Genomic DNA, 27,586 nt, shown 5'->3' with positions numbered 1-27,586 from the left:
TATACTCCAATTAATATTGTGAGACAAGAAAGATTATGGAAGAGGATGACTTACTCATGAGGAGGGATAATGGTAATTTCGTAAATAAACTTTTAGATAAATAACAATCAGACTGAAAATTAATGAACATCGCACACTTCTTTAGCTAATAATTCTTAAAATAAATTGCTTAATAATCAAATTCATGTCATTTAGAAAATTAAATAAATAATTTAGCGAATAATCAAAACCTCCCTTCTTTTCATTGGTTGTTAGGTACATTCGAAAACCACACCAATAACTATATATAAGTCATGTGGATATTTAACTCAAGACCTAAACGTTTAACTAAAGGGGAAAAAATTCGATGCTTTAGTTAAATTTGGGTGAAAAATGAATAGTAGGTCTCACAAGGTGAAAAGGTTGCAGGTCTTCAACGGCGAAAATTTTGAAAGGTGAATTCTCAAACATTAGATTAACTTAGTTATGGGACATCTGTCGAGGAAAATATTGCAATTGCTCCCTCCTATGAGTAATATCAATAGGAAGAATAATGAAATTTGCGATGTATGTCCGCGTGCAAAGCAATGTACAGAAAGTTTTCCCATCAGTGACAGTCATGCTAGTCGAACGTTTGAATTAATTCATGTTGATTTGTGGGGTCCCTACAAGACACCTTCGTCTTATGGAGCGAAATATTTTTTAACATTTTTTTATGATTTTTCTAGAGGTGTTTGGATTTATTTAATTCGAAATAAAACAGAAGTTGAGTTGATGTTTCTTAATTTTTGTCGCAATGATCAAATGTCAATTCAATCAAGTCGTCAAGGTTGTTCGGAGTGACAATGGTACAGAATTGAATTGTTTGCAAGGTGTTTATTTTTTAAGCATGGGATGTTATTTGAAGCGTCATATGTTGGGACACCTCAACAAAATGGTAGAATGGAGAGGAAACATCAACATATTATGAATGTGGGGAGAACTTTAATTTACGATTTCAAGGAAATTTTCCTAAGAAATTTTGGGAGAATGTGTTCTTGCCGCGTGTTATTTGATTAACTTTACATCTACACCAATTCTAATAATAAAACACCTTATGAGATGCTTTTTGGTAAAGTGTCATCGTATGTGCCTATTCGTTTGTCTGGTTGTTTGTGTTATGCGTATAATCAACAGAGTAAGGGGGACAAGTTTGAATCACGAAGTAGGAAATGTGTGTTTCTTGGTTACCCATTTGGACAAAAAGGGTGGCAATTGTACGCTTTAGAAACACGTGAGCTCTTTGTTTCTCATGATGTGAAAATTTATGAACGAGTGTTTCCATTTATGGATGCCTCGAGTGAGTCGTTACCATTGCCTACTAGTCATGACGCGACGACAAATGGGTGTATGGGTGAGAATGATTTTGATCATTGGGGTTTAGATGTTTTACAGGAGTTTGGAGGGTCTGGAGGTCATAATGCAGGAGCAGGGGTACTGCTTGTACCTGCTGCATGTACAGGTACCGCTGGCGCAATGAGTGCAGGGGTTGTGCCGAGGCAAGCGAGGCAAGCGAGGCGCTGCAAGAAGTGCGGGGCGAGGCGTTTGGGGAACTGCAAGAGGCGCAGGGTGAGACGAGCGAGGCATTGCAAGAGGCGCTGCTTGAGGCGCATAATGAGGGAACAACAGTGTGCACTGAGGCAGGGGTTATGTGTTGCGTAGATCAGTGTGGACAACAACGACTGGTTGAGAAGCATGATATTGAGGGTGTGAGTGAGCAACAGGCAAGGAGTATGGGGATGAGGGAGGAAGAACTGGAGTTTGGGAGAGGGAAGCAAAATTCTCGAATATAAAATTGAGAGAATTTGTTGTGATGCATACGATACGAAAAAAATATAGTACTTCTGATAGTCCATCCTCGACATCCTCCTCCTCGGGTACTCCTTATCCTATCACATATTTTGTTAATTATGAACCTTTTTCGTCAAAACACGGAAATTTTATTGCAGGATTGTAGGAAGAAAAGGCACCTAAATCTTTTCAACAGGATATGAAACATGAGGGGTAGCGAAAAGCAATGGCTGTAGAGATTGATGCTCTTGAGGAACAGGGAACTTGGACTTTGGAAAATCTGCCAGCAGGAAAGAAAACATTTGGAAGCAAGTGGGTGTACATTGAAAAGCGTGATGAAGATGGGAACTTGCTTCGTTTAAAAGCAAGGTTATTCTGTCTGCGGAACCATCAAGAGGAAGGGCTGGACTACAAAGAGACATTCGCTCTAGTGGAAAAAATGGCTTAGCAGTTGCAGCAGAATTGGGAGGCTCACCAAATGGAAGTTCATAATGCTTTCTTGCATGGAGATTTAGAGGAAGAAATTTACATGAAGATACCTCCAGGATTCCAAAAGAATAACTCAAATAAAGTTTGCAGAATGAGAAAGTTGTTGTATGGCTTGAAATACGCTCCTCGATGTTGGTTTGAGAAGTTATCTACGGCCCTAAAGTCATACGGCTTTAAGGAATAATATTATGATTGTTCTTTGTTAAACATTTTCAACGGCACGTTACAATTGAGTGTGCTCATTTATGTTGATGACATGATTATTGCCTGAAATAATACATTTGCATTGGAGAGTTTTAAGGCATATTTGAATGAATGCTTTAGATGACAAATCTGGGGGCTCTGAAATATTTTCTAGGGTTTGAGGTGGCTCGTAGTAGTCATGAATTTTATGTCTATCAGAGGAAATACGCTCTGGATATTATTTCAGAAACTGGAATGTTAGGTACGAAGTCTGCCGATTTTCCGATGGAGCGAAATCATAAACTGGCCTTGGCATAAGGACTGGAGTTGGAAGATGGAGAAAGTATCGACGCTTGATTGGTCGTTTGATCTACTTAGCCGTTACGAGGCCATATTTGGCATACCCCGTACATATTCTGTCACAATTTATGTAGAAACCGAAAGAGGAACATCGGGAAGAGGCTGTGAGCTAGAGTCGCACAATATTTGAAAAAGTGTCCGGGTCAAGGGATACTTCTTCGTTTCGACAGTGCATTGGAATTAGAAGGTTGGTGTAATTAAGATTGGGCAAGTTGTCCGTTGAAGCGACGTTCGTTGACTGGTTGGTTTGTGTTACTTGGTCTGTCACCTGTGTCTTAGAGGATTAAGAAACAACACATTGTCTCCCGTTCGTCTGCAAAGGCAAAATATCGTTCGATGGTCGCATTGACGTGTGAATTAAAGTGGTTGAAGCAACTACTACGGGATTTGGGAGTATCGCGCAAGCAAGGTATGAAAATGTTCTGTGATAGTCAGTCTGCGTTACATATTGCACATAATCCGATGTTTCATGAGTGAACAAAGTGTATTGAGTCGGATTGTCATTTTATTCCCGATGCAATCAATGAGGGGATCATCTGTACTTCGTATGTATCAACGAAGGTTCAGTTAACAGAAATTTTCACCAAAGCGTTGGGGAAGGCGCAACTTGAGTTCTTTTTAACAAGATGGACATTCGAGATTTTCATGTTCCACCTTGAGGGGGATGTTACGATAGTATATACGGAGTATACAGAGTATACGATAGTATATTAGGTTAATAGTTTAATATTCTAGGATTTACGGAGTTATCTAATTAGCCCTTCTATATAATATATATACGTTGAAAATTAATGAGAATATACGAGATTGCGCATTACTTGTCAAAAAAAAAACACTCTGTATTAGATAAAACAATTAATCGAAATCATAACCGTAAGGTACTTCATATACAACATTGACACACTTTAGGGGCCTCGGGATGATCAGGCTGGGGGGCACAACGACCTCTGCGGGCATACGATCCCATATTAGAGCATTTTGAGGCACACTCATCTTGTGTCTCACATGGGCTTACAATTGCGCATTTCAGCTCTTGAGCAGCACCACCTATTTATCAACTCATATAAAATAAAATAGTAAAAAATAAATTAAAATAATGTAATGCTTAAAAATACATTTGGTACTAGTTTTAAACTTCTATGAGTTTTATTATTATTACTATTTTGTAAATAATCACACTTTAAAAAAAAAAATATATCGATTTATGATATACTAAACACTTTTTCTTTTACTTTATGAAGGTTGAGTTATTGAACCTATGTAAAAATTATCTACTAGTTGTTATTACAAAAGGTAACATTTTGGTAATATTAAATCGTATCTCTATTCTATAAGCTAACTCTTTAGGAGGTTGGTATTCATGTTAAAATACAAAATTACCCTCGCTTTCTTAATAATAAAATCGAATTATTTTAAAAAAAATTGCTTTCAATTACTAATGGATTGTTATTATTTTTACAAAAGATCAATTTAATAATCTCTATCACCACACTAAAATATCTTTCAATAACTAAAGTACAATTTTCTTCGAACATCTAGGCTCCGTTTGGTAGGACGTAAAACGTTTTCATGGAAAATGAATTTTCCATTTTACGTTGTTTGGTTGGGTAAGGGATGGAAAACAAGTTTCCATGACTCACTCAAAGGTGGAAAACCCTTTTCCTTATGAAAGGGAGGGAAACCACTTTTCCTTCTTTCCTCCTTAGTCCTTACACCCTCTCCTTTCTTCCCCTCAATCTTCACCGTCTTCTCCCATTTTCCTTTAAGGTACCAAACAAAAAAAAAAACTAGTTTTGAATTGTATTTTCCCTTGAAAAATATTTTCTATGGAAAATCATTTTACAATGATAACGTTTTGTGCCCTACAAACGGAGCCCTAATGTAATCAGAAATGAGTATATGCATGAATTAGTGGATTGTATTTGTATTCTATATTTCTTTCACATATTTTTTGTTCAACGCTTAATAATAAGACTCGAGTAAATACAAATATATAATTCCTCCATTCTTATTTACAAGACACAATCGAGTTTTGGACACTATTCACACAAACTCATTTGACTTTCTTTTGTAATTTATACTTAAGAAAAAAACATAGTCGTTTGAGGTCTTTTAAGATTCGTATCAATAAATATTATTTAAATATCAACTTTTTATAATTTTTTCTTATTCACAATTAAATGTATTAACGTTTGAAATCGTACATTGATAAACGTGACTAAATAATTGTGCGGCAACTTTTGTGTAAAACCACCTTACCGGAAAGACCACTTTGGTTGCTTAACTAATTGGTTCCATTTCTTAACTAATTGGTTACATTGCTTAATTAATTGATTCAATTGCTTAACTAATCGGTTTCAATGCTTAACTAATTAGTTCAAGTGCTTAACTAATTGGTTCCATTGCTTAACTTATACTCCGTATGACACCAAGGTGATCTTTTGTTAAGAACGCCTTATAGAAAAGTTTGTAATAATTGTGTCATTTAAATAAGAACAGTGAAAATATTTCAATAACTTTCATTGCTTTGTTTTTGTTTTAAGATGTACCAACTTTATATATATATATATATATATATATATATATATATATATATATATATATATATATATATATATATATATATATATATATATATATATATATATATATATATATATATATATATATATAAAAGTGTTGGAAATCCTAGTGACAATACAAAAGAAAATGAGTGGGAAAATGTGGGAATATGAAAAGTCCCACATGGGAAAAACACAAACCATATTCAATGTTTATATTTGGGGGTTTGAGGGAAACATTTGTTTAAGAAAGCATGTGAGTGGCATGGGTGGTCACAACACACACACGCGCGCCGGGCCGGGCTCGGGCGAGGGCCGTGGGCCATGGGCCTTGGTACTTGGTACTTGTGGGCCGGGTTATTCTTTTTGGTCAAGGGCGGTTTGATTAAGTCAGCTACTCCATTAATCACGTCATTACTCCCCACTAGCCGTTTTATGACTGTTGCAGTTCCCCATTACTCCCGTAACTTCTCCACTAGCCGTTTCTTGCTGTTACAGTTTCCCAAAAGCCTCACTATAAATTCATCGTTTATTTCCACAAAATATACAGAAACTTGCAATCAATCTCTCTCTCAAATTCCTCTCCTTCTGGGCAAATATTCTGGTCTCCAATCGGGGATTGTGAGTGCACATAATTCTCGGTGTCGTGTAAACCCTGGAGGGCAACCGCAAGTGTTCTACTGCATCGGAGGTATTGCGGAATTGTCTTTTAGAGCAGTGGTACGGCCACGGCACGACAATCGGTTCAGTTCGTATGACGCAATATCCAGTTAAGTCGTTCCAATTACTTATTTAGCTAACAAGAAGGATTACAGTGATGTGATTAATTATTTTCAGATATATGTTCTTTGTAGTATGAATTTTAAAGGAAATAATTGCATAGGGGATAAATTTAATCATATAAAAACCACCTTTAAGATGAGTATTTTCTTTAAAAAGAAAAGGGAAAAGGAGGAGAGTGTTAAGCTTTGTACCTTTGGATTGAGCAAGGAAGGCGACGGAGATCAAAAGACCACAAATAAATTGAAGTTTCAAAGATGCCATTTCTATTTGAGTATTTGAGTAAAAATATGAATGCTTGGTATTTCAATTTATTTTTTGTTTTAGTTTCTGAGTTTAGTTCAATTCTAACAATAGCTTTATATAGAGATGAATTGTAGGGACTTCTATGGATGATATCTTCCATGATTCTTAATTATAGAACCAATTAATTTTGCGTATGTGAAAGAAATCTTTAACGATTCCATTGTCTAATACTTCGTATTTACTAATTCTCATACCACATGTCATATCACTAATCCACTTTTTTTTTTTTCCAAGTGTATACTCTGTACTCCCTCTGTCCCTTAATACTTGTACCGTTTTGACTTTTTGTACTATTCACATAATTCACTTTGACCTTATTTTATTTATAGTATATGAAAACAAATATTAATATATAATATATTATTAGCTTCATCTTAATACATATTTTCAAAATATTAATATTTTATAAGTTTTTATAATATGTAATTAAAGATATTAGTGGTCAAAGAAGTGCATTGGCAAGCGTATCCAGTCAAAACGGTGCGAGTATTAAGGGGCGGAGGGAGTATTATATTAGACACGGTTTAACTACTTAGCATCAAATCCTTGTGATAAGAATAGCTGAACTTCATCTAATTAGGTAACCTTCATGACCCTTAAGCAAAGATCGTATTCGTATGTTCAATTCTTTTAGGAAAGATGACTTTCATGATTCTTAATCAAGGTTCAATACATCTTATGTACAAGTGAATTGAAATAAATCTTTATGGATTCTTCAAAATCATGTACTAAGGATTTGTTATGTTCATTTTTTTTGACTTATTCAAACAAAATACGTCCAGATAAGTTCGATTACAAATAAGTCTAGATAAGTTCAGATAAGTCCAAATAAGTTTAGTTAAGTTCAGATGATATAGATTCAAAAAAAAAGTTATTTTTCAGATGTTTTTACATACAATAAGATTATTTCAGACTAAATAATTTATTTTCAGATAAGTTCAAATAATAAGTTCAAAAAAATAAGTCCGAATAGAAAGGGGCCTAAACTTTTTATAACATACTTCCTCCATTCTGGTTAACACGTTTCTTTTATCATGTTTGCATATACAATATATTAATATTTTGTATATTTAATTACCAATAAGTTGAGTTAAATTTATAAAAAGTTGACATTATAAATCCAATTATAACAAGACCCATACGATTATATTTTTCTTAAACATAACTCACAATTGATACTCAATGTAGATTATATGAATATCATGTTAAATATGACGATAGTAATTAACATATACCGAGAAGCTAACCGAACAGCAGATAGATCGCAAATGTTGGCCACTTAATTAGCAACATTATGCGTATTGAATCTTGTAATAATCATCGGTTACTTTCTATTTAAGCAGTGATTACTAAGGAGTAACCCTCGCGCGAAGAAACTCCTAATATACTATTCTCCTTACCTTTAAAAAAAATATATATATATAGCATGTTAGTACTCGTATATAGTACTGTAGCAGCTATTCATATCGCTTCCGGCCCAAATTTCCATAAACGCTCGAAATATATAACCTTAATTGTCATTAGGGTTGGAAATATCCAGTGGATGATCCATGAACCCGGTCACCCGCTATAATTAAACGGATGAAAATCCGAATTAAATGGATGAAAAGCGGGTGATGGATGCGGGTCGGGTGCGGGTGATATTTTTTTATCCATCACCCGGTCCATCACCCGTTTACCACCCGACCCGTCACCCATTTATTTTAAATATATTATTTATATTTATATTTAAACATAAAACGTGTTGATAAATCCATTACTTATTAAAGTTAGTGCTTGTTTTATTTTTTTTTAGTTATAAGTTATGCGTAATAAGAAATAATTATATGTTTCGGAGATGAATGTAGGTATATAATTGTTTTTCTTTTGGTTAATTATTATGCATATTATTAGATGGTGATTTTTTAATGATTTACCATTTTCACCCGATCCACCCGGTTCACCAGCGGGTGATGGATGGACGGAATGCGGGTGATGAGTAAAGCGGGTGACGGATGGACCGGGTGGAGCGGATGGATGCGGGTGATGGACGCGGGTGATGCTCCACCCGATCCAAATCCCACCCATTTCCATCCCTAATTGTCATTTGGTGTGTGGGTAAGTGAGAGAATAAGTAGTTTAATCGGATATATTTTAGAGATACGGAGAGTTGTACTGATGTATCTTCTCGAAAAATATCAACCACTCCAAAAGAGACTCCTTGGCTAGTATTTTTAATATGACTAAATCAGGGTCTCTAGGTAGATATTTGGGAGCTCACTTCTCGAATTACACACCTACAAGATCTGACTACCAACGAATCATGCAAAAAAATGAACGCTGTATAAATTCCTGGCAAGCCAACTTTCTCTCCAAAGCGGGTAGAACAACGCTTATTCAAAGTAACCTAGAAGCTCTCCCTTCCTACATATGTTCTTCCTTCCTGCTTCCACGAAAGACCTGCCATCAATTGGACAATGTTCATCGAAAATTCTTTTGGAACCAATCCAGATCAGGTAATGCGCTCCCTCTCATCGCCTGGAATAAAGTCTGTCAACCTAAAGACCAAGGGGGGTTAGGTTTAAGGCGAACCTACCCCTTGAACAGAGCCTACATTGCAAAACTAAGCTGGAAAATCCTGACAGACAACAATAACCTCTGGGCAAAAATCATGAGGAAAAAATATCTTCAGAACACCAATTTTTTCTCAGCTAAGAAAAAGATCAAAGATTCTCCTATTTGGATTAGCATTTTAAATCAACGGGAAATACTACAGAAAGGAATAAGATGGAAGGTAGGTAATGGGAATCACATCAATTTTTGGAAAGATAACTGGGTTGGTCAATATTCCCTATCTGATCTCCCGGGTAGCTCTCCCAATAGTAATATGGAGGATTGCAAAGTCAACTCGTTCATTGATGATACCAAAAATTGGGATATAAGAAAACTTTCCTTGATCCTGTCACCTGAGTTGGTGCAAAAAATTAAAGGGATTCCTATCCCTGTTAATGATGTGCCTGACAACCCTATTTGGGGATGCACAAACTCGGGCGACTTTTCAGTTAAATCTGCAACCTGGCTCGCCCACGAGCTTCCAGTTTCCAATGAAAAATGGGAGTTTAGATGGATTTGGAAACTCAATATAGCGCCAAAATTAAAAAATTTCCTATGGCAAATTTGTCACAAAAGTATTCCAACTAAGGAGACTCTTTTTCACAGGAAAATTATTCCTTCAAGTTGCTGCCCTAGATGTAACCATGCCAGTGAGAACATTGATCACATCTTTCTCACTTGTGAACACTAAAAGAATGTTTGGACTCATAGGCTCGATTTCTCTTTCCCTATGACTGATTTTTTCGAAACTTTAGACTACCTTAGACGTAATCAAGTTGCTCTCCGGAAATCCATTACCGTTTGCTGGACTATTTGGAAGGAAATGAATGCCTTGGTGTTCTCCAACACCAAACTTTCTCCTTGTCGCTGTTATTTCAAAGCCCTTAACACCTTCAAAGAATGGGAGCTTAGACTCCAGATTGACTCTCAACAACTTAGAGGTGCCCATGTTAACACTCATCATCCTTCCACCTCTCAACCAACCACCTCGCAACCCATCCTTGTTCAGTGGTTCCCACCCCCACCGGGCGCCTTCAAGCTTAATTTCGACGGATCACGTAAAGATTCATCAGCAGCAGGTGGCATCATCATCAGAAACAGCAATGGAGAAGCGATCATTGCCAAATCTTTTAACCTGGGGAACTTTCAAGTCTACATGGCAGAAGCCCTTGCTCTTCATAAGGGCATCCAAGAGGCCATCAATCTTGGCATCAAAGACATTTACATTTAAGGTGACAACCTACTTGTGATCAACTCTCTAAAAGGAACCTGGAACCCCCCTTGGAAGCTCCAAAACATTATTCAAGACAGCAGGACTCTTCTTCAGCAATTTTACTCTACCCATATCAAGCATATCTTCCGAGAAGCAAACAGAGCAGCAGATTAGATAGCTACTGTAGGTCATCTTATTGTTGAACCAATGTGTATTACCCCGAACTCTAGCCCAAACTTAGAAAATATTGTTCAGAGTGATCGCTTAGGTTTCACCCTTGTGCGAAGGGAACCTAAGTTCTTTTTTCTTACCTTATAAAAAAAATGTATAATGGTGCACTCAGATATTTGATTCCAAATTTACGTGTACTACTTTCAAAAGAGTCCGTCAGTTTTTTATGTACAACTAAGTGTACCTTGTGCATGAGCAACATGATGCAACCAATGCTATTAGTTTTATCGTGTGCTTGTATGGGCAAAAATAATAGTTTTGATAATATCTTGCTATCGGTTGTATGAGCTCGGGCATTATCAAAGTATCAGACTACTAAACCAGACTTCTACTAAACCACAATGGCATAACTTCTGAATATGTCTGTCAAAAACAAAACAAAACCCACAACTTCTGGTTATTGCACTCACCTACAGAAGAATTTACATGAGCATACATGCAACTACAATATACTGGAAACCTCACATCCTCTTGGGGTAAAGAAAAAACTGCAGGGTCCGCCCGAGTTATCCTCCTTTTCCTGATATGTACACCAGTTCAATTAGGCAACAATTTATTATTCAACCTTGCCATCTTTGGTAACCAGAAAACTTCTTGCTTCTTCATCTGGAACATCACTGCACAAACAAAATAAATTAGATGCAAATCTGCATTGTAAAGGTTGCAAGTAATGAGACAGAACACCTCAAAGGCCAAAAAATAATAACATAATAACATATGATTATGATATTCAATTGTTCACATAGTGAAGCGAAAGAGTAAAAGCAAAAAGTGCCAGCAGGAAGCATAGATGTTAAACCTGTCTACGGCCTCTGACTTTGTGATTAATGTCATCCCTTTTAACCCAAGGAGCTCACAAAAATCATTCAGGTCATGTCCCCTGCAGAATCTACAAAGATACTGTACAAAATCGTTGTATTGTTTGGGTTCCTACAATAAACAAGCTTTAAGATTCAATACAAGCCGGTGGTCATACAACCTTCGTAAAGCAAAGTCCAAGTAGTATACACTAAGAACAACATTGACGGCAATTCAGTTATGAACTTATGATTCTCAACAGAAAACCTAAAAAAGGACTCATTTCCAAATGTGATAAAAATGAGAATCAAACAGATAGAACCAACTACAGCCAATTTGCAAAGGCAGATTCAGAGGCATACCTGTTCAAGGACACATCCTTTTCGGAGAGCAACAAGACACTCTATTGCCTTGTTATAGTTATTTCCTGCAAACGAGTCCTCTACAAATTCAAGAATTTTGCTTTTTAGACCTTTGATTCCTTTAGCAATCCAATCTGGGCTATCTCTACGAGATAACATAGCTTCAAAGTCTTGGACTGGGGTAATGTCCCCAATCTTCTCAACAATGGCAGCAGAATTAGTTGTCAGAGCACTGTATGGTTTTTCATCACTATTCTCAACCTTAACTGCAGTAATATCATCAGTGATCATTAATGTTTTCCCCTCGTTATGGTCTTCTATAACCTCTTTCTCATCATCTGATCCAGATGGCTTCTCCTTGAATGACCTAGTTGATTTCTTCTTCTGTCAAGGAAAAAAGTTAGCGCCTGAATTGAAAGTGACAAAATTTACATAAAAGTAGGTGTAAGCCAAATATCCACCTTCAAGTTCTCCTTTAATTCAAAGCATCTTTGAAATTCATCAATGACAGACTTGTTTTGCGAAAGCAATTCTGTATCAGGCTCGGCTATTCTCTTCAAGGCTTCATCTAGTGAAGGCACAGTAGCATCTGGGTCTTTTGCTTTTAGATTGAGAAAGTGATAAAATCGCTGCATTGACATATAATAGCCCAGGCAGTCAGGGATGATGATCCATGATGCAATTATATATTGATGCGTACAGTCAAAAACTCAAAACAATTTACCACCAAGACATTAGATAGCTTAGTCCCTTAAGACAGAGAAACTCAGCACACTTCCTTTATATTTTTAGGTCACCCAGTTTGTTTCTTATTTTAAGTTGAACAAAACCAGAATGCTAATTATTTTCAGCCCTCACCTCCCCCTCTTCATTTTGGAAGGAGTATTATTTCAATATAACTAATCAATTAAGGAGAACAGATAACTGTAACAGTTAGCATTAGCTAATAACTAATATTCATGCCACAAAATAGTCTTCATCTGCAACAAGCACTAACCAATTATATGCACAAGTAAATCAAACAATCATCCAATTTTATGAATATGAGCTCCTTACTCTAGCTATCATCAAACTATAGACACTGGCTCTATCCTTCTATTCAATTGACCCTGCTATAGATTCATTCAGGTCCCTTCCACATGTACAAAGGAGTAAAGGACCAGATTGGCAAGCATGAAATACTCTCCAAACTCGTGTACTTTATATCAGAAGGAGATATATCAGGAGACAGAAAAAAAACAAAACAGCTGTATAAGTACTGCATTTTTATCTGATAACCTGGCGAAAAACATAAGATCCTTGATTCGGTTAAGATGCAAAATTTTGAAGCAGAAGAGAAACACTGCATTAATCCTCCCAACTTTCAAACATGAAACACACATTCTATTAAATGAACATAATGAGCCAGAACTATTACAAAACGTACCTCAAGAACAGGATTTGGTGTCAAATCCGGCTTTAGGTTCTCCTGTTTGGCAGGTGGTGCAAGGTCAAGCATCATTACTAGATTATCAGCAGCCTCCTGCTGTTCTTCAGTTGGTTGAAATGTTGCAGGGAGATTTTTGAAAGAAGGAAATTGGAACTCTCGAACATCCTCAGCAAACGGAAGTAAATTGAAGTACAATGAATCAGGCTTCTCGCACAGCATAAACAGAAACACACATAAAGATGGGGTAAATAAGAAGACAGAAAGGTAAAATAAGGATGCATGAAATAAAGAGCAGAATATGCAGGGAGATGAATATAGCAGTGGAACTGAAAGGGAACACTTACAATATTTTCCTTTACAGAAACATTTGGCGTCAATACCCCAATCGCAACACCTGCCTGTCCTTGCCGCCAAACACATCGAACTATCGCTACTTTATTCATTTCCTTCATTGCTCTAGCTAAAGCAGAAACTGCAGTAACAGCTTCTTTTTTGCCAGGTTCAGCAATGAATATGTTGACATCTTTCATGTAATATTGGCTGTAAACATGAGAATTGGAGACACAACTATTGGAATTTTTGCTTCTTCAAATAAATACTTTTTCACACATTTCTTGTGACCAACTTTTTGTAATTTATACGCAAGGAAAAATAGTCAAGTGGAATTATGTTAGATCTGTCTCGACATATACTTTCAAGATATTTACTTTTAATATTTTATAAAAATATTAAAGAAATTAATGGTTAAGTCGTGAATTGGCATGCGTGAAACTCTAAATAGTGAAATTATTAAAAAATTGAGGAAGTACAATGCAACAAAAGGTTACTGATCTAGCAAAAACTAAAACCTCTCACCGTAGTATGTTTTTGGCATCAGTGAATCCAAGGAGCTTCACACTCTTCTCTGGTTTGAATTTGACAGCTTCCCATGCATCAGATGAGACGGGGACGACTTCTGGTCCATAACGATAACCCTTAATCCTTTGTTCTGGAGGAACAACTTTTTCAGGATCTTGAATGCTTCTATATTCATAGTCCACTTTGATTTCACGGGTGGCAAACTTATCAGTCGCAGGTGCTTTATCTGAATACTTCTTCAGGGTTGGAAATCTTTCCTCGGATGTTTTCTTGTACACCCAAACCTATTTTTGTGAGAAATTGAAGAAAAAATTATGTCAAAATCTCAGTTCTTGTTTTCACTGAGGCAGAAGAATACAAAATATAGAGAATAATTTTTAACAGCATTCAAACATGCTCCCACGAAAGGTAACATAGCTCACCTTAATCTTCAGTCCAGAGCTTACTTCAAGATCACCCCTGAATATTGTAACAGGGGCTATGCTCCTAGTCCTGAGTGCTCCTAAAAGTGAAGTTGGGCTTTCTACATGAAGAGTCTTTGCCCAAGTTTTCTTTGTGAAAAGTTCTAATAGCTGGTCATTCTCATCCATAACATTCTTATCAGCATCACCACTTAGCTCCCCTCTAACTACTACACATTCCAATTTTATTGCCTGCTCAGTCATTTGTTGAGCAATAGTGCTGACCTGGTCTTCTTTAGTTCCTTCATATGGATCTCTCAGACGAGAGAGCGCGTTTGTGATTAGGCAAAGACGTTTCTTTCCCTTGTTAGTTGGTCCAAACTTCTTTATCAGCATATCCATCCCAACAACAATTGCATCAAGAACTATCAGTGAAGTCAAGGCCTCAAACGTAAAATCAAAATAATGTATCTACCAAGCAGGGGGGAAATCAATTGCACAAGAACGCATAGGCAGAAAAGGGGCTTAAAAGCACACTAAGAGTGTGTTTGGGTGTAGGAATTTTGAGAAACTTCTGTGAAAAGAGAGAGTGAAGGATCCATTTTCCCTTGTTCGGATATGGGATGGTAAAATGTAGTAAAAAGGAGAACACGTTTTCTTTTCCTTTTTATTGGAAAGATTTGGAAGGAAATGCTAGTGCAGTCCTTCTCTTACCTTCCCTGAGTTCCCTCTCCTTGACTCACCTTCCATCCCCTCCGTTTTCTCCTTCCCTCCACCATTGTTACCCAAGCATATCGTATAAAAAGAAAGGCATGACCAATAGCAAGGGGAGAAGTGAAAAAAACAAAATGAAGCAAAATCGAGAATAAGCACGGAAGCAAAAGTGTTAAATCTTATAACATCATTTTTCCATGTGAAACAAATAACATAATAATGGATCTAGCTAGGAGCACATGGATCCAAGACACCTGGCTCATGGTCCATTTAGAAAAACAGGACTCGAAAAAACCTACAAAATTTACAAGAAAACGGTTTCCAAATGTCCAAGGAACTCAAAATTGATACAAACTTATGTTATCAATGAGCAAAACAAGTGGCATTCCGATTCACAGTTAAGTTTCATCAAACGTAATGTGGCAGATGACATTGATAGCGTGTCCCAGAACTCAACAACATTTGACACAATTGTGCTTGAACTCAACTAGTTAACCAGAAACAGCACAGTATTCTCACTCATCAAGACAGGAAACATTACTCATTGATGAAGTTTCATAATATGCCCTACCTTTAAAGCAGATAATTAAACCAAAGTAAATATTTACGAAAAGGTAATGTTGTGGAGAGATTTCTGTAGAGCCGTAAAACCCTTCAAAAACACAGAACCAAACATGAAACTCAAAGCACTAAAAAAAGATAATCAAGAAAGATACAATCACCAGGAACAGTCCCTCGTGGAATCTGATCCAGTACGTCAACCAGATCCCCATCTACAACTTTTATACCCTCCAGAACCACGACGTTTTCATATCCGCCTACTTCTTTAGTGAGCTCATTGTTTGTTTCTGAGATTCAAATCCAAAGACTCGTCAGTGCAACAATAAGAAGGCTTTCAATAAGCACAAAAAAGAAAATACAAACCAATAAATTGGAAAACTGTAGCAATCATATATTGCACAAAGGTGATTACTTCCATGTAATGAATCAAGTGTAAGGGAAGGGCATAATAGGTAGTTAGTAATATTAGGTAGAAGACATATTAGGTAGGTGTAGTAGACTAGTTATAAATAAGTGCCACATTAGGTTATGAGGGGCATGTTGAGAAATTAGTAAAGCTTAGGCTTTGGAGAGTAGTGACCTCAAGTCACTACATCTGGAGATTTGTGGCCTCAAGTCACTACCTTTTGTATCCCTTTTGTGTTCATCATCTTTCAAGCAACTTAATATAACTTCTGCCGTTGTTTTTATGCTCAAAAATATCAGTTCATCACATTCCACTGTTATACAGGCATACTAGCCTGTTACCCTTCTATTCTCGTCTCGTTTCCTCTACGATATGCCCCAACTTCCATCTTTGTGTCAAATTTCACAAGATGCAATTGGTAGATTACAGAATACGCCAAGTATACAACGGTGCAACTATTCTCAAAGCACAAAAGCCATTTAGACAACAATTAGAACAGTTTTGCATGTTGGATATTTGGGACGTATTTTCGTGATGTTTTGTAACAGCTGGAAATGGAAACCAATCCTTATATAAGAATATCAAGATAGTTATATTTGCGAACAATGAAGATACTATCTATTCAGTCACAGTTTGATAGAGCCCAAGGCAGCCTATTTCTAACGCCATTTCGTTCCGCAGCAAAGTCAAGAGATATGGTCCTAAAGTCTATATAGACCATGTGTGGTGTGGTCACAACGCATATCAGACTATTATCCCAATACGCAAATGGGAGCACGCAGAGGCGATGTAAAGGCTAAATATACATAACCTTGACGTGCAACTGCAAAGAGGTTGTTTCTGATAGACTCTGGACACAAAAGGTAATTGAATTGTCTACTACTTCACAGCAAACAAACAAACAAAAAGGACCATAGTAAGGTGGTCGATGTAAGATATGTTAAAAGTACAACAAAAAGGTTCTAAGCAGCAATTCGGGTGCAATAAAGAAACAAATCACACGAGCATGATTGAACGGTATGAAATTTTTCCAGATTTATTTCTCTTTTATTATCCAATTATATTTCCTTCCCACCGCACCCTTGGATTGTCCTATCATGAAGGGACTCCTAGCAAATTGCTCCACAAAAAATCACTGTTTAGATCTGTTGATTCTGAGTTTTGATGATGACAACGCAAACTTCCTAATCGTTGTTTAAGTGTGTTTTTGGAATGCTAAGTTAGGGAGTGCCTGAGTAGGACAAACTAAGCATGTGGAACAAACACTAAGCAATGCATGGAATTCCTAAAGAATCGATCAAGTCTGCATATGAAGGTTGTTCCCAAGACAGATGTTCCCAAGACAGCGCGAACAGCTGTTCCTACGACGGCTGTTCCCACGACGGCTGTTCCCACGACGGCTGTTCCCACGACGGCTGTTCCCACGACGGCTGTTCCCACAACGGCTGTTCCCACGACGGCTGTTCCCACGACGGCTGTTCCCACAACGGCTGTTCCTAAGATGGCTGTTCCCAAGACGGTTGTTCCCAAAGACGGTTGCTCCTAAAGCAGGCTGATCCTCAACGACTGATCCTAAGCAAGTTATTAAGGTGTTCCTCATATATTATAAGGATCATCAATGTTCCGGAGAAGGAACAATGCATGAAGCGTTCAAGCGAAGCTTCAAAAGGTGCCAACATAGAAGCTACAACATATGAGTTTATGTTTAGATTTTATGTAAGTATTTTAATAACGTTTATGCATAATATGGAACAAAAGGAACACGTGTGTTTTAATATGTTTGAGAAAATAGTTTTTGTAAATAAAATAAAGTTTTATAAAGGAAAATCTTTTGGAAAATAAATAAAACGATTTTGAGAAAATCAACATTGGATTCTGATTTAGAATTCCTTGTTTCCCAAGAAAAGGTTTTTACTTGTTCCTAAAACTACTCCCACTATTTTCTCTAAAATTGAACGTGTTAAAAGTGGTTTGAAGAAGTCTCCCTGTTTCTCTCAATCAACGTGCACGTTACTGCTCCCAGTAACTGTTAGTGGCCGTTGAGGGGAACATGGGAAACTGACCAAGAAAGTTCTTCTATAAAAGGAAAAGGTTTTTCATTTCTCAAATCACAACTGACAACGTGCAATATTTCTAAAGAACTTAAGAGTTTTTATAAAAAGTCAGTTTGCGAAAGAGCGTGTTCCTAAAGTTCCTTTATTGTACATAAGCTTTATTGAATACTAGAGTTTTCATAATTCGAGTTGTAATTGTGGGGTTAAGGATCGAGTGATCCTTGAGTTGTGGGGTTAAGGATCAAGTGATCCTTGAGTTTTGAGTGTAAGGGTTGAGTGATCCTTAAAGTGACTTAGAGTCAAGTCAGCGAGAGAGTGTGAAAGGAGCAAGCACAGTAATCAACGGGGATTGCTGTGAGGAACTCGTGTTCAAGTGGAACTCGAGTTATTGAGTGTGTTGTATTCGAGCGATTACAATATATAAAAGAGTTTGAGGTTTTCGCTTCTTGATAAGGATCAAGAAGTTTCCTCAGTTTTCACATTCTTCGTACTAATTTGTTAGTTGTTCCTTTAATTTCTAAATTCCGCAAAGGAACACCCTAAGTTCAACGAAACAATTCACCCCCCCCTCTTGTCAGTGTTCCTACTGGAATATCAGTTGGTATCAGAGCGGGATCTCACAAAAATACAGGAAACCCTGTTGAGAAAAAGTTCCTGGAAAGTATGAACACTCACGAGAAACTCGAAGAAGGTTATTCAACTCAAAGACCTCCAATGTTCAATGGAAAATTCTATACATATTGGAAGAACAGAATGGAGATCTTTATCAAGGCAGAGAACTATCAAGTTTGGCGAGTCATAGAAGTCGGTAACTTCGAGGTAACAAAAACCAATGCTGAAAATGAGGTAGTTCCTAAACCTATTTCTGAATTTGTGAAAGAAGATTTTGAAAAATATGAAATCAACGCTATGGCTGTTAAGATTTTGCATTGCGGCCTTGGACCTCATGAACACAATAGAGTTATGGGGTGCAAGAGCGCAAAGCAAATCTGGGATCTCCTTCAAGTAACACATGAAGGAACAAATGAGGTCAAACGTTCTAAAATTGATTTACTGATGTCTAAATATGAACGTTTTGAAATGCATCCACAAGAAACAATTCAGGAGATGTTTACTCGGTTCACTAACATTACTAATGAACTTGTTTCCCTTGGAAGAATTATTCCCTCTGATGAACAGGTTAGGAAAATTCTAAGGAGCATGCCTCAAGATGATCGATGGAGAACCAAGGTCACTGCATTGTTTGAAACCAAGGATTTCACCAAATTCAACATTGAGCAGCTGGCAGGATCCTTAATGACACATGAACTACATCTAGGATCAGCTGTTCCTGAGAATCCCAAGAACCAAGGTCTTGCTCTCAAGGCTGAGGAACTGGAGGATTCAGAACCGGATGAAGAAGAGGCTGCCACTTTGGTCAGAAGGATGAAAAGATTATACAGAAACCTCAGACCGGGAAATCAAAAAGGAAGGAACTCCGGAAGAAGAACAATTGGTTCCAAATCCGGCCAAGGATGCTTCAAATGCGGTGATCCAGACCATCAAATCCGGGAGTGCCCTCAGTGGGAATATGAAAAAGGAAAAGGAGAGGATCGGCTCAAAGAAAGATGCAACAAACCCACCTTTTCCAAACCCAAAAAGGCAATGATTGCAGCATGGGGAGATGTTACAGACTCGGAGGACGATGATGACCAACCAGAAAAAGAAACTGCCAACCTGTGCCTCATGGCAAAGATTGATGGAACAATGCAAGATCCATCAAACGAGGTAAGTTTCACAGCCTCTCAATCTTTGTCTAATAACAGGTTAATTGAATCACCAATTGAAACTCTAGTATTTCTTGAAAAGCTTAGTGTAGTAAAGGAACAAAGTAATAAGGCATTGGAGCCCAATAAAGATCACATGACCTACCTAAATAATGTTAGATATGAGGTACAAGGTAGGTTCTTGGAATTGCCTGTCAGGAACAACTCTCTTAAAGACTCTTTTAGAAGAGTTAAAAATGTACATACTATTCTTGATGAAACTAATAATGCTAATGAAGTTCAGGAGAGGAAGAATTTCGATATTGGCTTGATTCGCCTTACAGATAATGATGAGGAAGATTCTCCAGCGGAACTACATAAGAAAGATCAAGGAGTTCCTATGCAAGAGGAACAAGCAGAAAATCAGGGTGTTCCCATGCAAGAGGAACAAGCAAAAAATCAAGGTGTTCCCATGCAAGAGGAACAAGCAGAAAAACAAGGTGTTCCTATGCAAGAGGAACAAGCAGAAAATCAAGGTGTTCTTATGCAAGAGGAACAAGTAGAAAATAATCTGGAATTTCAAGTGCAAGAGGAACAAGTAGAAAATAATCTGGGATTTCATGTTCAAGAGGAACAAGCAAATCAGGAGGTTCCTATCCGAGAGGAACAAGCAGAAAAGACTGGAGTCTCCGTTCAAGAGGAACAAGAGGGACTCAAATGGATGCTCAGGAACAAGCTTGATGAACATGGAACAATAGCAAGGTTAGTCGTTAAACGCCATAATCAACAGGTGAGCACTAATTTCAAAGAAACATTTGCTCCTGTTGATAGATTAAAAACTATAAGAACCTTAATTGTTTTTGCAGCCTTTACGGAAATTAAGTTGTACCAAATGGACATCAAAAATGCTTCCCTAAACGAACATTTAGAAGATGACGTCTATGTGGAACAACCTCCTGATTCTAAATATCCTGAATTTCCAAACCACATCTATAAGCTTGACAAAGCTCATTATGAGTTAAAGCAAGCTACTAGATCGTGGTACGAAATATTATCTGAATTCTTTCTGAAAAATAATTTCAAACGAAATTTTTTATTTTTAAAATCAAAAGGAACTGATTCACTAGTTGTACAAATTTACGTTGATAATAAACTATTTGGTGCAACTAATGAAAGTATGTGCAAGGATCTTACAAAGTAAACAAGCAGAGAGAAGCACGAGAAAATGAGACTGGAACTGGGAACGATCAAGCTGAGATTAAGTAAGCAGGAAGATCCTCTCAAGGTATAACTTTAATATGAAATACATTACTTTAATATATATTCATAATTTTACGTGCGAAAGCATAGCTGAAGTTTACCATTGTTAAGTATCAACCTACATAATGAAAGTGCATAATACTTGATAAATTAAATAAACCAATAATACGAGATGCAAAAATATGTTGTTCCACAATTAGGTTAATCGTTATAATTTTCCTGAATTCTCTCCACGATTCCTTTACAGTCAGTTATCAGTTTCTATCTTTTTATTTTTTTATTTTTTATTCATCCGAAATTTTTTTTTCTTTATTTTCTCTCTCTCGATTTTTAATATTTTTTTTTCCATTTAAATATTATATACTAATCCTCGTACATACAAATCTCTCCAAATTATTCTTTAATCCTCAAATTCTTCTTGTTCCCAACAACTAAGAAACTCATGGAAACAATCCCAATGGATCTCAACTACTCAAACCTCACACCAACAAATACACGTTTTTCCCCACCTCCTTGTACTTCACTAATAATTTATTCTCCACCTATCCATACCTTTTCACCAACAATGGTGAGAACCAGTAACAACACAAATTTGTCTACCAAAAGAAAAAGAAACTCCACATCTCCAATTCCCATGGAAACCTCACCTCTCCAAACACCTGAGAAAACCCACTCACCACCAAAAAAAAAAAAAAAAAAAAAACAACCCTTTCGGAACCCTAACCACCCCTATACCGACGAGGAGTCGGCTATCTCCGGCGATAAACCAGCCACACTCCTCGCCGGCGTCGACCCAGGAAAACCCTAACTCTACCCTCTCGAACCCGTTCTCGGTGGCTGCCCCACGCCCAAAAAGGCCACGGATTTCAAAACCCGCGACCCGCGTCGCCTCTTCTGGGTTCGGAGCCGAGTCGACCGGAAAAGGGTCGCCGGTGCGGGGGAAATACAAACCGAAAGCCAGATCCAAAATACTAAACCTACCCACCGCCGAAATCAACGAAGAGGAGGCTGAGAACTCGATTTCAAAGGGCGACGAGGATTCCGGTTCGCAGGGTGACGACGCACCGGTCCGTGGACGGCAGAGCGACGACCAGCAGCAACGAAAGAGGGGAGGCGCTGCTGCGGTCCGAGGGCGGCGTCGAGGGCTCGTGTGTTCACGACTACCGGAAGAAGAAAGGGATAGGGGGAGTGCGTCAACTGAGGGGGAAGAGGGCGACGACCGGTCGCCGGAGGTGGTTTTCGGTGGTCGGAATTTGAGGGGGAAAGTGGTTTCAGTAAAGGAAGCTAATTTGGTTGAGGGATTTGCGATTAACAAGGTATGGTGTGACTCACAGTTTACTGATTTAATTGATTTATTAGAGCACCAAGATTGGATAAATTTATTCTGTGTTGTTGCAAAAAATCCTATTTTTCCTATGGCGATGTGTGAATTTAGAAATAATTTTGGGTTTGAGGACGGAGTTTGCAAAAGTGTTGTGAATGGAACAACCATATCTTTTAATGCTGAATACCTTGCAAAATTATTTCTTGCTCCTAATGAAGGATATGACCAGTATGTGAAAGGAAAATCGGATACAATTCAAATTGGGGTGATTACTAATGATATATTTGTTGAATTGATTGGAGGTGATTATAAGATAAGTTCTATTACTCATCAAGACTTGTTCCTTTCCCCAACCCAGAAACTCCTGTTTAATATTGTTAGGAGAGGCATTGTTCCTAGACTACACAAAAGAACCTTAGCCAGTTTGTATGATGTCTCCCTAATGTATTGTCTAGCCCACAAAATTCCAATCAACTTCCCTGCCCTAATGATTAAACACATGACCCACTGTATTGAAACTAACTGTAAGCTGGGTTATGGATCTTTAATGACTGAGGTGTTTAAAAGCTTTTCTGTTGACCTCAGTGAATATGTTGAAGTAAAAGTAAAGTCAAAACAAATTTTACAGCATGATTTGTTATTTTACTTAAAATTGGAGGTTGCGGACGGTAAATTAAACTGGAGAATGTCGGATAGTGATGAGGAAGAAGAAAAGTCAGGAGTAATCAAAAAAGTGAGAAAGGTGGTGAGGCAGGTAAAAGAGAAGAAGGTGGTCAAGGGTGCTTCAAAACCACCTCCGAGTGTGAGAAAGAGTACAAGAATTGCTACCAAAGGACCAACCTTAATTCGTCCTCCTGCGTATGTTGAAATTTCTGGTGATGATGAGGATGATGAGGGGGAACAAGGTGAGGAGGATATTATACAGAAAAAGGAACAGGCATCCAAACCTATAGATGTTGTTCCTAAGTCTAATGTAGCACTTGTTCCTCCACCCACAGCTGTTCCTCTTGGTTTTTCTGGTTTTGGTGGTTTCAGCTCATTTGTTAGCTCCTCTAATTCTTTGGGATCACAGAAGGATCCCTCGATTTCGGAACTCAAGGAGCAGGTCAGTGAACTTCAGGAAAGGGTGGCTAGAATGTTAGCTGTCCAGGAAGGTACAGATGCCAGGATCAGTGAATTGCAGTCACAGGTGGGTGCCTTAGTTTCAGTGATTAAGGAGATGGGATCCGGTCTGCATCAACTCAATGCTCAAGTGACTACGAGCTCGTCCACTATTCTACAAAATCTTGAAAAATAAATCCTTTACCCCCCTAAACCTGATCCGCTATTTGATTGTTACATTGGTTTTTTATTTGTTTGGAACAATTTTTTTTTTCTCTTTTATTTTTTATGTAACCCTCAATTTGGGTGACATCATCGTTATTTTTATCTTCAAAACCTGTGGAACCTAAAACTTGCATCTCTAAAAATTGGTTGATTTCTTTTATTATATATTATGCTTACAATTAATTATGCATGTTGAGACTTGACTTTGAGGATAACTTAGTTTGCCAAACGTTGATCGTGGGGCGCTATGAATATTATATTATTGCCTTGTATTTTCTCTTTTTGTTAATGCCAACAGGGGGAAAAGAATGCAAACTTTGTTTTAACTTGATCTTACCTATCTCCATGTCCCTCATTACCTCACTTCTCGCTGCTGTAAGTTTTTGTCTTAAGGTTTCAATTTGTTTTTCTTTTATTTTTATTTTTTTTTCTTTCGTAAATTTTTTCATTTCCATTTTTGAGTTTTAAAAAACTTGTTTAGGATTGCAAATAAGTTCGATTTTTTTGGTAAAAGTTTGCTTATGTTGTCATCACCAAAAAGGGGGAATATTGTTGATTCTGAGTTTTGATGATGACAACGCAAACTTCCTAATCGTTGTTTAAGTGTGTTTTTGGAATGCTAAGTTAGGGAGTGCCTGAGTAGGACAAACTAAGCATGTGGAACAAACACTAAGCAATGCATGGAATTCCTAAAGAATCGATCAAGTCTGCATATGAAGGTTGTTCCCAAGACAGATGTTCCCAAGACAGCGGGAACAGCTGTTCCTACGACGGCTGTTCCCACGACGGCTGTTCCCACAACGGCTGTTCCCACGACGGCTGTTCCCACGACGGCTGTTCCCACGACGGCTGTTCCCACAACGGCTGTTCCCACGACGGCTGTTCCCACGACGGCTGTTCCCACAACGGCTGTTCCTAAGATGGCTGTTCCCAAGACGGCTGTTCCCAAAGACGGTTGCTCCTAAAGCAGGCTGATCCTCAACGACTGATCCTAAGCAAGTTATTAAGGTGTTCCTCATATATTATAAGGATCATCAATGTTCCGGAGAAGGAACAATGCATGAAGCGTTCAAGCGAAGCTTCAAAAGGTGCCAACATAGAAGCTACAACATATGAGTTTATGTTTAGATTTTATGTAAGTATTTTAATAACGTTTATGCATAATATGGAACAAAAGGAACACGTGTGTTTTAATATGTTTGAGAAAATAGTTTTTGTAAATAAAATAAAGTTTTATAAAGGAAAATCTTTTGGAAAATAAATAAAACGATTTTGAGAAAATCAACATTGGATTCTGATTTAGAATTCCTTGTTTCCCAAGAAAAGGTTTTTACTTGTTCCTAAAACTACTCCCACTATTTTCTCTAAAATTGAACGTGTTAAAAGTGGTTTGAAGAAGTCTCCCTGTTTCTCTCAATCAACGTGCACGTTACTGCTCCCAGTAACTGTTAGTGGCCGTTGAGGGGAACATGGGAAACTGACCAAGAAAGTTCTTCTATAAAAGGAAAAGGTTTTTCATTTCTCAAATCACAACTGACAACGTGCAATATTTCTAAAGAACTTAAGAGTTTTTATAAAAAGTCAGTTTGCGAAAGAGCGTGTTCCTAAAGTTCCTTTATTGTACATAAGCTTTATTGAATACTAGAGTTTTCATAATTCGAGTTGTAATTGTGGGGTTAAGGATCGAGTGATCCTTGAGTTGTGGGGTTAAGGATCAAGTGATCCTTGAGTTTTGAGTGTAAGGGTTGAGTGATCCTTAAAGTGACTTAGAGTCAAGTCAGCGAGAGAGTGTGAAAGGAGCAAGCACAGTAATCAACGGGGATTGCTGTGAGGAACTCGTGTTCAAGTGGAACTCGAGTTATTGAGTGTGTTGTATTCGAGCGATTACAATATATAAAAGAGTTTGAGGTTTTCGCTTCTTGATAAGGATCAAGAAGTTTCCTCAGTTTTCACATTCTTCGTACTAATTTGTTAGTTGTTCCTTTAATTTCTAAATTCCGCAAAGGAACACCCTAAGTTCAACGAAACAATTCACCCCCCCCTCTTGTCAGTGTTCCTACTGGAATATCAAGATCACAAATGTAGTCTGCAGAAGCAAGCAGTCACAAATTCCTTGTGTGAAAATATGAATGTTTACCAAGAAAGTGCAAGATAAGATACCTGCAGTTCCAAATAAGACAATTCCCACTTCATCAAACTTGTTATAAATGAGCTGCAGGCACAATGGACTAACACTTTAGTGTTCAGACAATGCTTCAGTACACTAATCTTGACTAATCCGTTTTAAAAATAGTCAGTCTACAAGAGTTCAAAGCAACCAAATCACTGTAAACATAATGATAAACTGGACATAATACACCGCAGCACTAAGATATAGGAGATTAAGAATTTAGGAGAATCCTTTAAATAATAAAAGAGAAAGAAAAGTAAGAGAGTAAAGTAGTGAGAAAGTAACCTTCTTCTCCAAAAGCATGGCACAAACTTTCTCAACTTGTGGAAGAACACCGTGCATTTTTGGACCAACATCAAGCAACAAAACTAGTGATTCCTGTTATGAGAAAAGGGGAACAACTAAATATTCATGGAAGCATTATTACCTATTAGTAGCTAGAAAATCCACATATATAAAATGTTCAAACTACTTTCTCTTTCTCTTACACCAAAGCATTGTATATTCCTTAAATGTACCCCAGAACTTTGTACCCGAAAGAAACTCCAAGCAGCTCCATGTAGTTATCTCTAAATCTCTAATAGACTTCTTCAATTTCCAAGGTGTCTTGTTTATTCACAAAAGAAAGAAAGTTTCTGCGTTCAGATTGTTCAAGTCTTCATTTTTCCCACTATATATACAAACCAAAAGTTCCTAACATAGGGGATACACCTTCACTGAATAGAATCCAATGTGAAAATAGCCAAATAGGATTCAAAACCTCCCTAAGAGCTTAATTTTCTCCAATTAAGTTCACAAACAATACAAAGGATGCTACTTTCCGCTATATTTCGGGTTGGAAACGCCTCAAGATGGTCCAATAAGTAACGCTAATGCTAATATACCAGCACATCCATATCTTCCCCTCTAAAAAGCTAACAAACAACTCTGAGTCATCTTGTGTCACTAGGGCATAGCTTCCATAAAAAAGGCTTCAAAACATTTCAAATTTCAGCAAACCTACCAATTAACCCATATGGAGTAATAGCTAGATAACAAATTTGGCATACTCTTCATAGCATAATTAAGTCAAATAAGTGAAAGTGCAACTTCAGTTTCCAGTAATTAAATCACAAAATTAAACAAGCATGCAATAAAAACGAAGAAAGAAAAATTAGATTGGGAATGTGTAGTTCAAATATTATAGCACAGATAATTGAATTCAGCAAATTTTTCTGCTGAAATAACTAATTCAAACAACAACGACAAAACCTAGGACCTTCATTGTCGAAAATAAGAAGTAAATGAAGTGGGTTTACCTTGTTGCGAGCCATCGATTGGGATGTGAAATAGGGAAGGAGGATTGAGATTTTCAGAAATGTTTTGGTCGTCAGGAATTGAGAGAGATTGCTGAAGAAGCTTCAGTTTGACATGGAAATACGGAGACTTTTTGAGATACTACACTCTTTGGTACTGCTTTTGCCGCTTAAACTGCCCTTTCAAGGCAAATTAGTAAACTACTCGTACCAAATAATGTTGGGCCATTTGAAAATATTTGATCTCGTCATTTTATCACAATCGTAACTTTTTAGTCAATGAGGTCTTGGCCTAGTGATTAAGACTGGACCTTGTGTATAATAGGTCTCAAGTTCGATTTCCCCGCCCTCATTTGTAA

The 27,586-nt window shown here is 37.4% G+C and overlaps 2 protein-coding genes and 1 long non-coding RNA gene across 3 annotated transcripts; 1 reads left to right on the top strand and 2 right to left on the bottom strand.

Annotated features, from left to right (window-relative positions):
- Positions 1–3,609: 3,609 nt before the first annotated feature.
- On the bottom strand, positions 3,610–6,534 carry LOC130467137 (uncharacterized). The gene is made up of 2 exons (XR_008927297.1): positions 6,377–6,534; positions 3,610–3,888 (listed from the first exon to the last, which is right to left on the bottom strand). It is a non-coding gene; the product is annotated as an uncharacterized lncRNA (long non-coding RNA).
- Positions 6,535–10,797: 4,263 nt separating this feature from the next.
- On the bottom strand, positions 10,798–27,411 carry LOC110798109 (ATP-dependent DNA helicase 2 subunit KU80). Its single transcript, XM_022003251.2, has 12 exons — positions 27,231–27,411; positions 26,218–26,310; positions 25,923–25,974; positions 15,803–15,934; positions 14,394–14,797; positions 13,969–14,255; positions 13,458–13,653; positions 13,111–13,317; positions 12,146–12,313; positions 11,685–12,068; positions 11,324–11,454; positions 10,798–11,141 (listed from the first exon to the last, which is right to left on the bottom strand). The coding sequence occupies exons 1-12, from the start codon at positions 27,243–27,245 to the stop codon at positions 11,081–11,083; spliced, it is 2,130 nt and encodes a 709-aa protein (XP_021858943.1). The 5' UTR covers positions 27,246–27,411; the 3' UTR covers positions 10,798–11,080.
- On the top strand, positions 17,415–20,856 carry LOC130468049 (uncharacterized). The gene is made up of 2 exons (XM_056837532.1): positions 17,415–20,614; positions 20,719–20,856. Exons 1-2 carry the CDS (start codon positions 18,771–18,773, stop codon positions 20,732–20,734), a joined length of 1,860 nt encoding a protein of 619 aa, XP_056693510.1. The 5' UTR covers positions 17,415–18,770; the 3' UTR covers positions 20,735–20,856.
- Positions 27,412–27,586: the final 175 nt, after the last annotated feature.

Source organism: Spinacia oleracea, chromosome 2 (genome assembly GCF_020520425.1).
Source record: "Spinacia oleracea cultivar Varoflay chromosome 2, BTI_SOV_V1, whole genome shotgun sequence".
NCBI lineage: Eukaryota > Viridiplantae > Streptophyta > Magnoliopsida > Caryophyllales > Amaranthaceae > Spinacia > Spinacia oleracea.
The sequence above is the reverse complement of the archived record's forward strand: the minus strand, read 5'-3'. Positions and strand labels throughout refer to the sequence as shown.

What these genes read in the sequence shown, in the direction of transcription:
- LOC130468049 (XM_056837532.1), top strand. Translation starts at nt 18,771, where the DNA reads ATGAACACTCACGAGAAACTCGAAGAAGGTTATTCAACTCAAAGACCT.
- LOC110798109 (XM_022003251.2), bottom strand. An exon ending in TGTCTTATTTGGAACTGCAG is followed by an intron (nt 15,935 to 25,922) that starts GTATCTTATCTT and finishes TTTGAATCTCAG; the next exon opens with AAACAAACAATGAGCTCACT. An exon ending in AGGGACTGTTCCTGGTGATT is followed by an intron (nt 14,798 to 15,802) that starts GTATCTTTCTTG and finishes CTTCACTGATAG; the next exon opens with TTCTTGATGCAATTGTTGTT.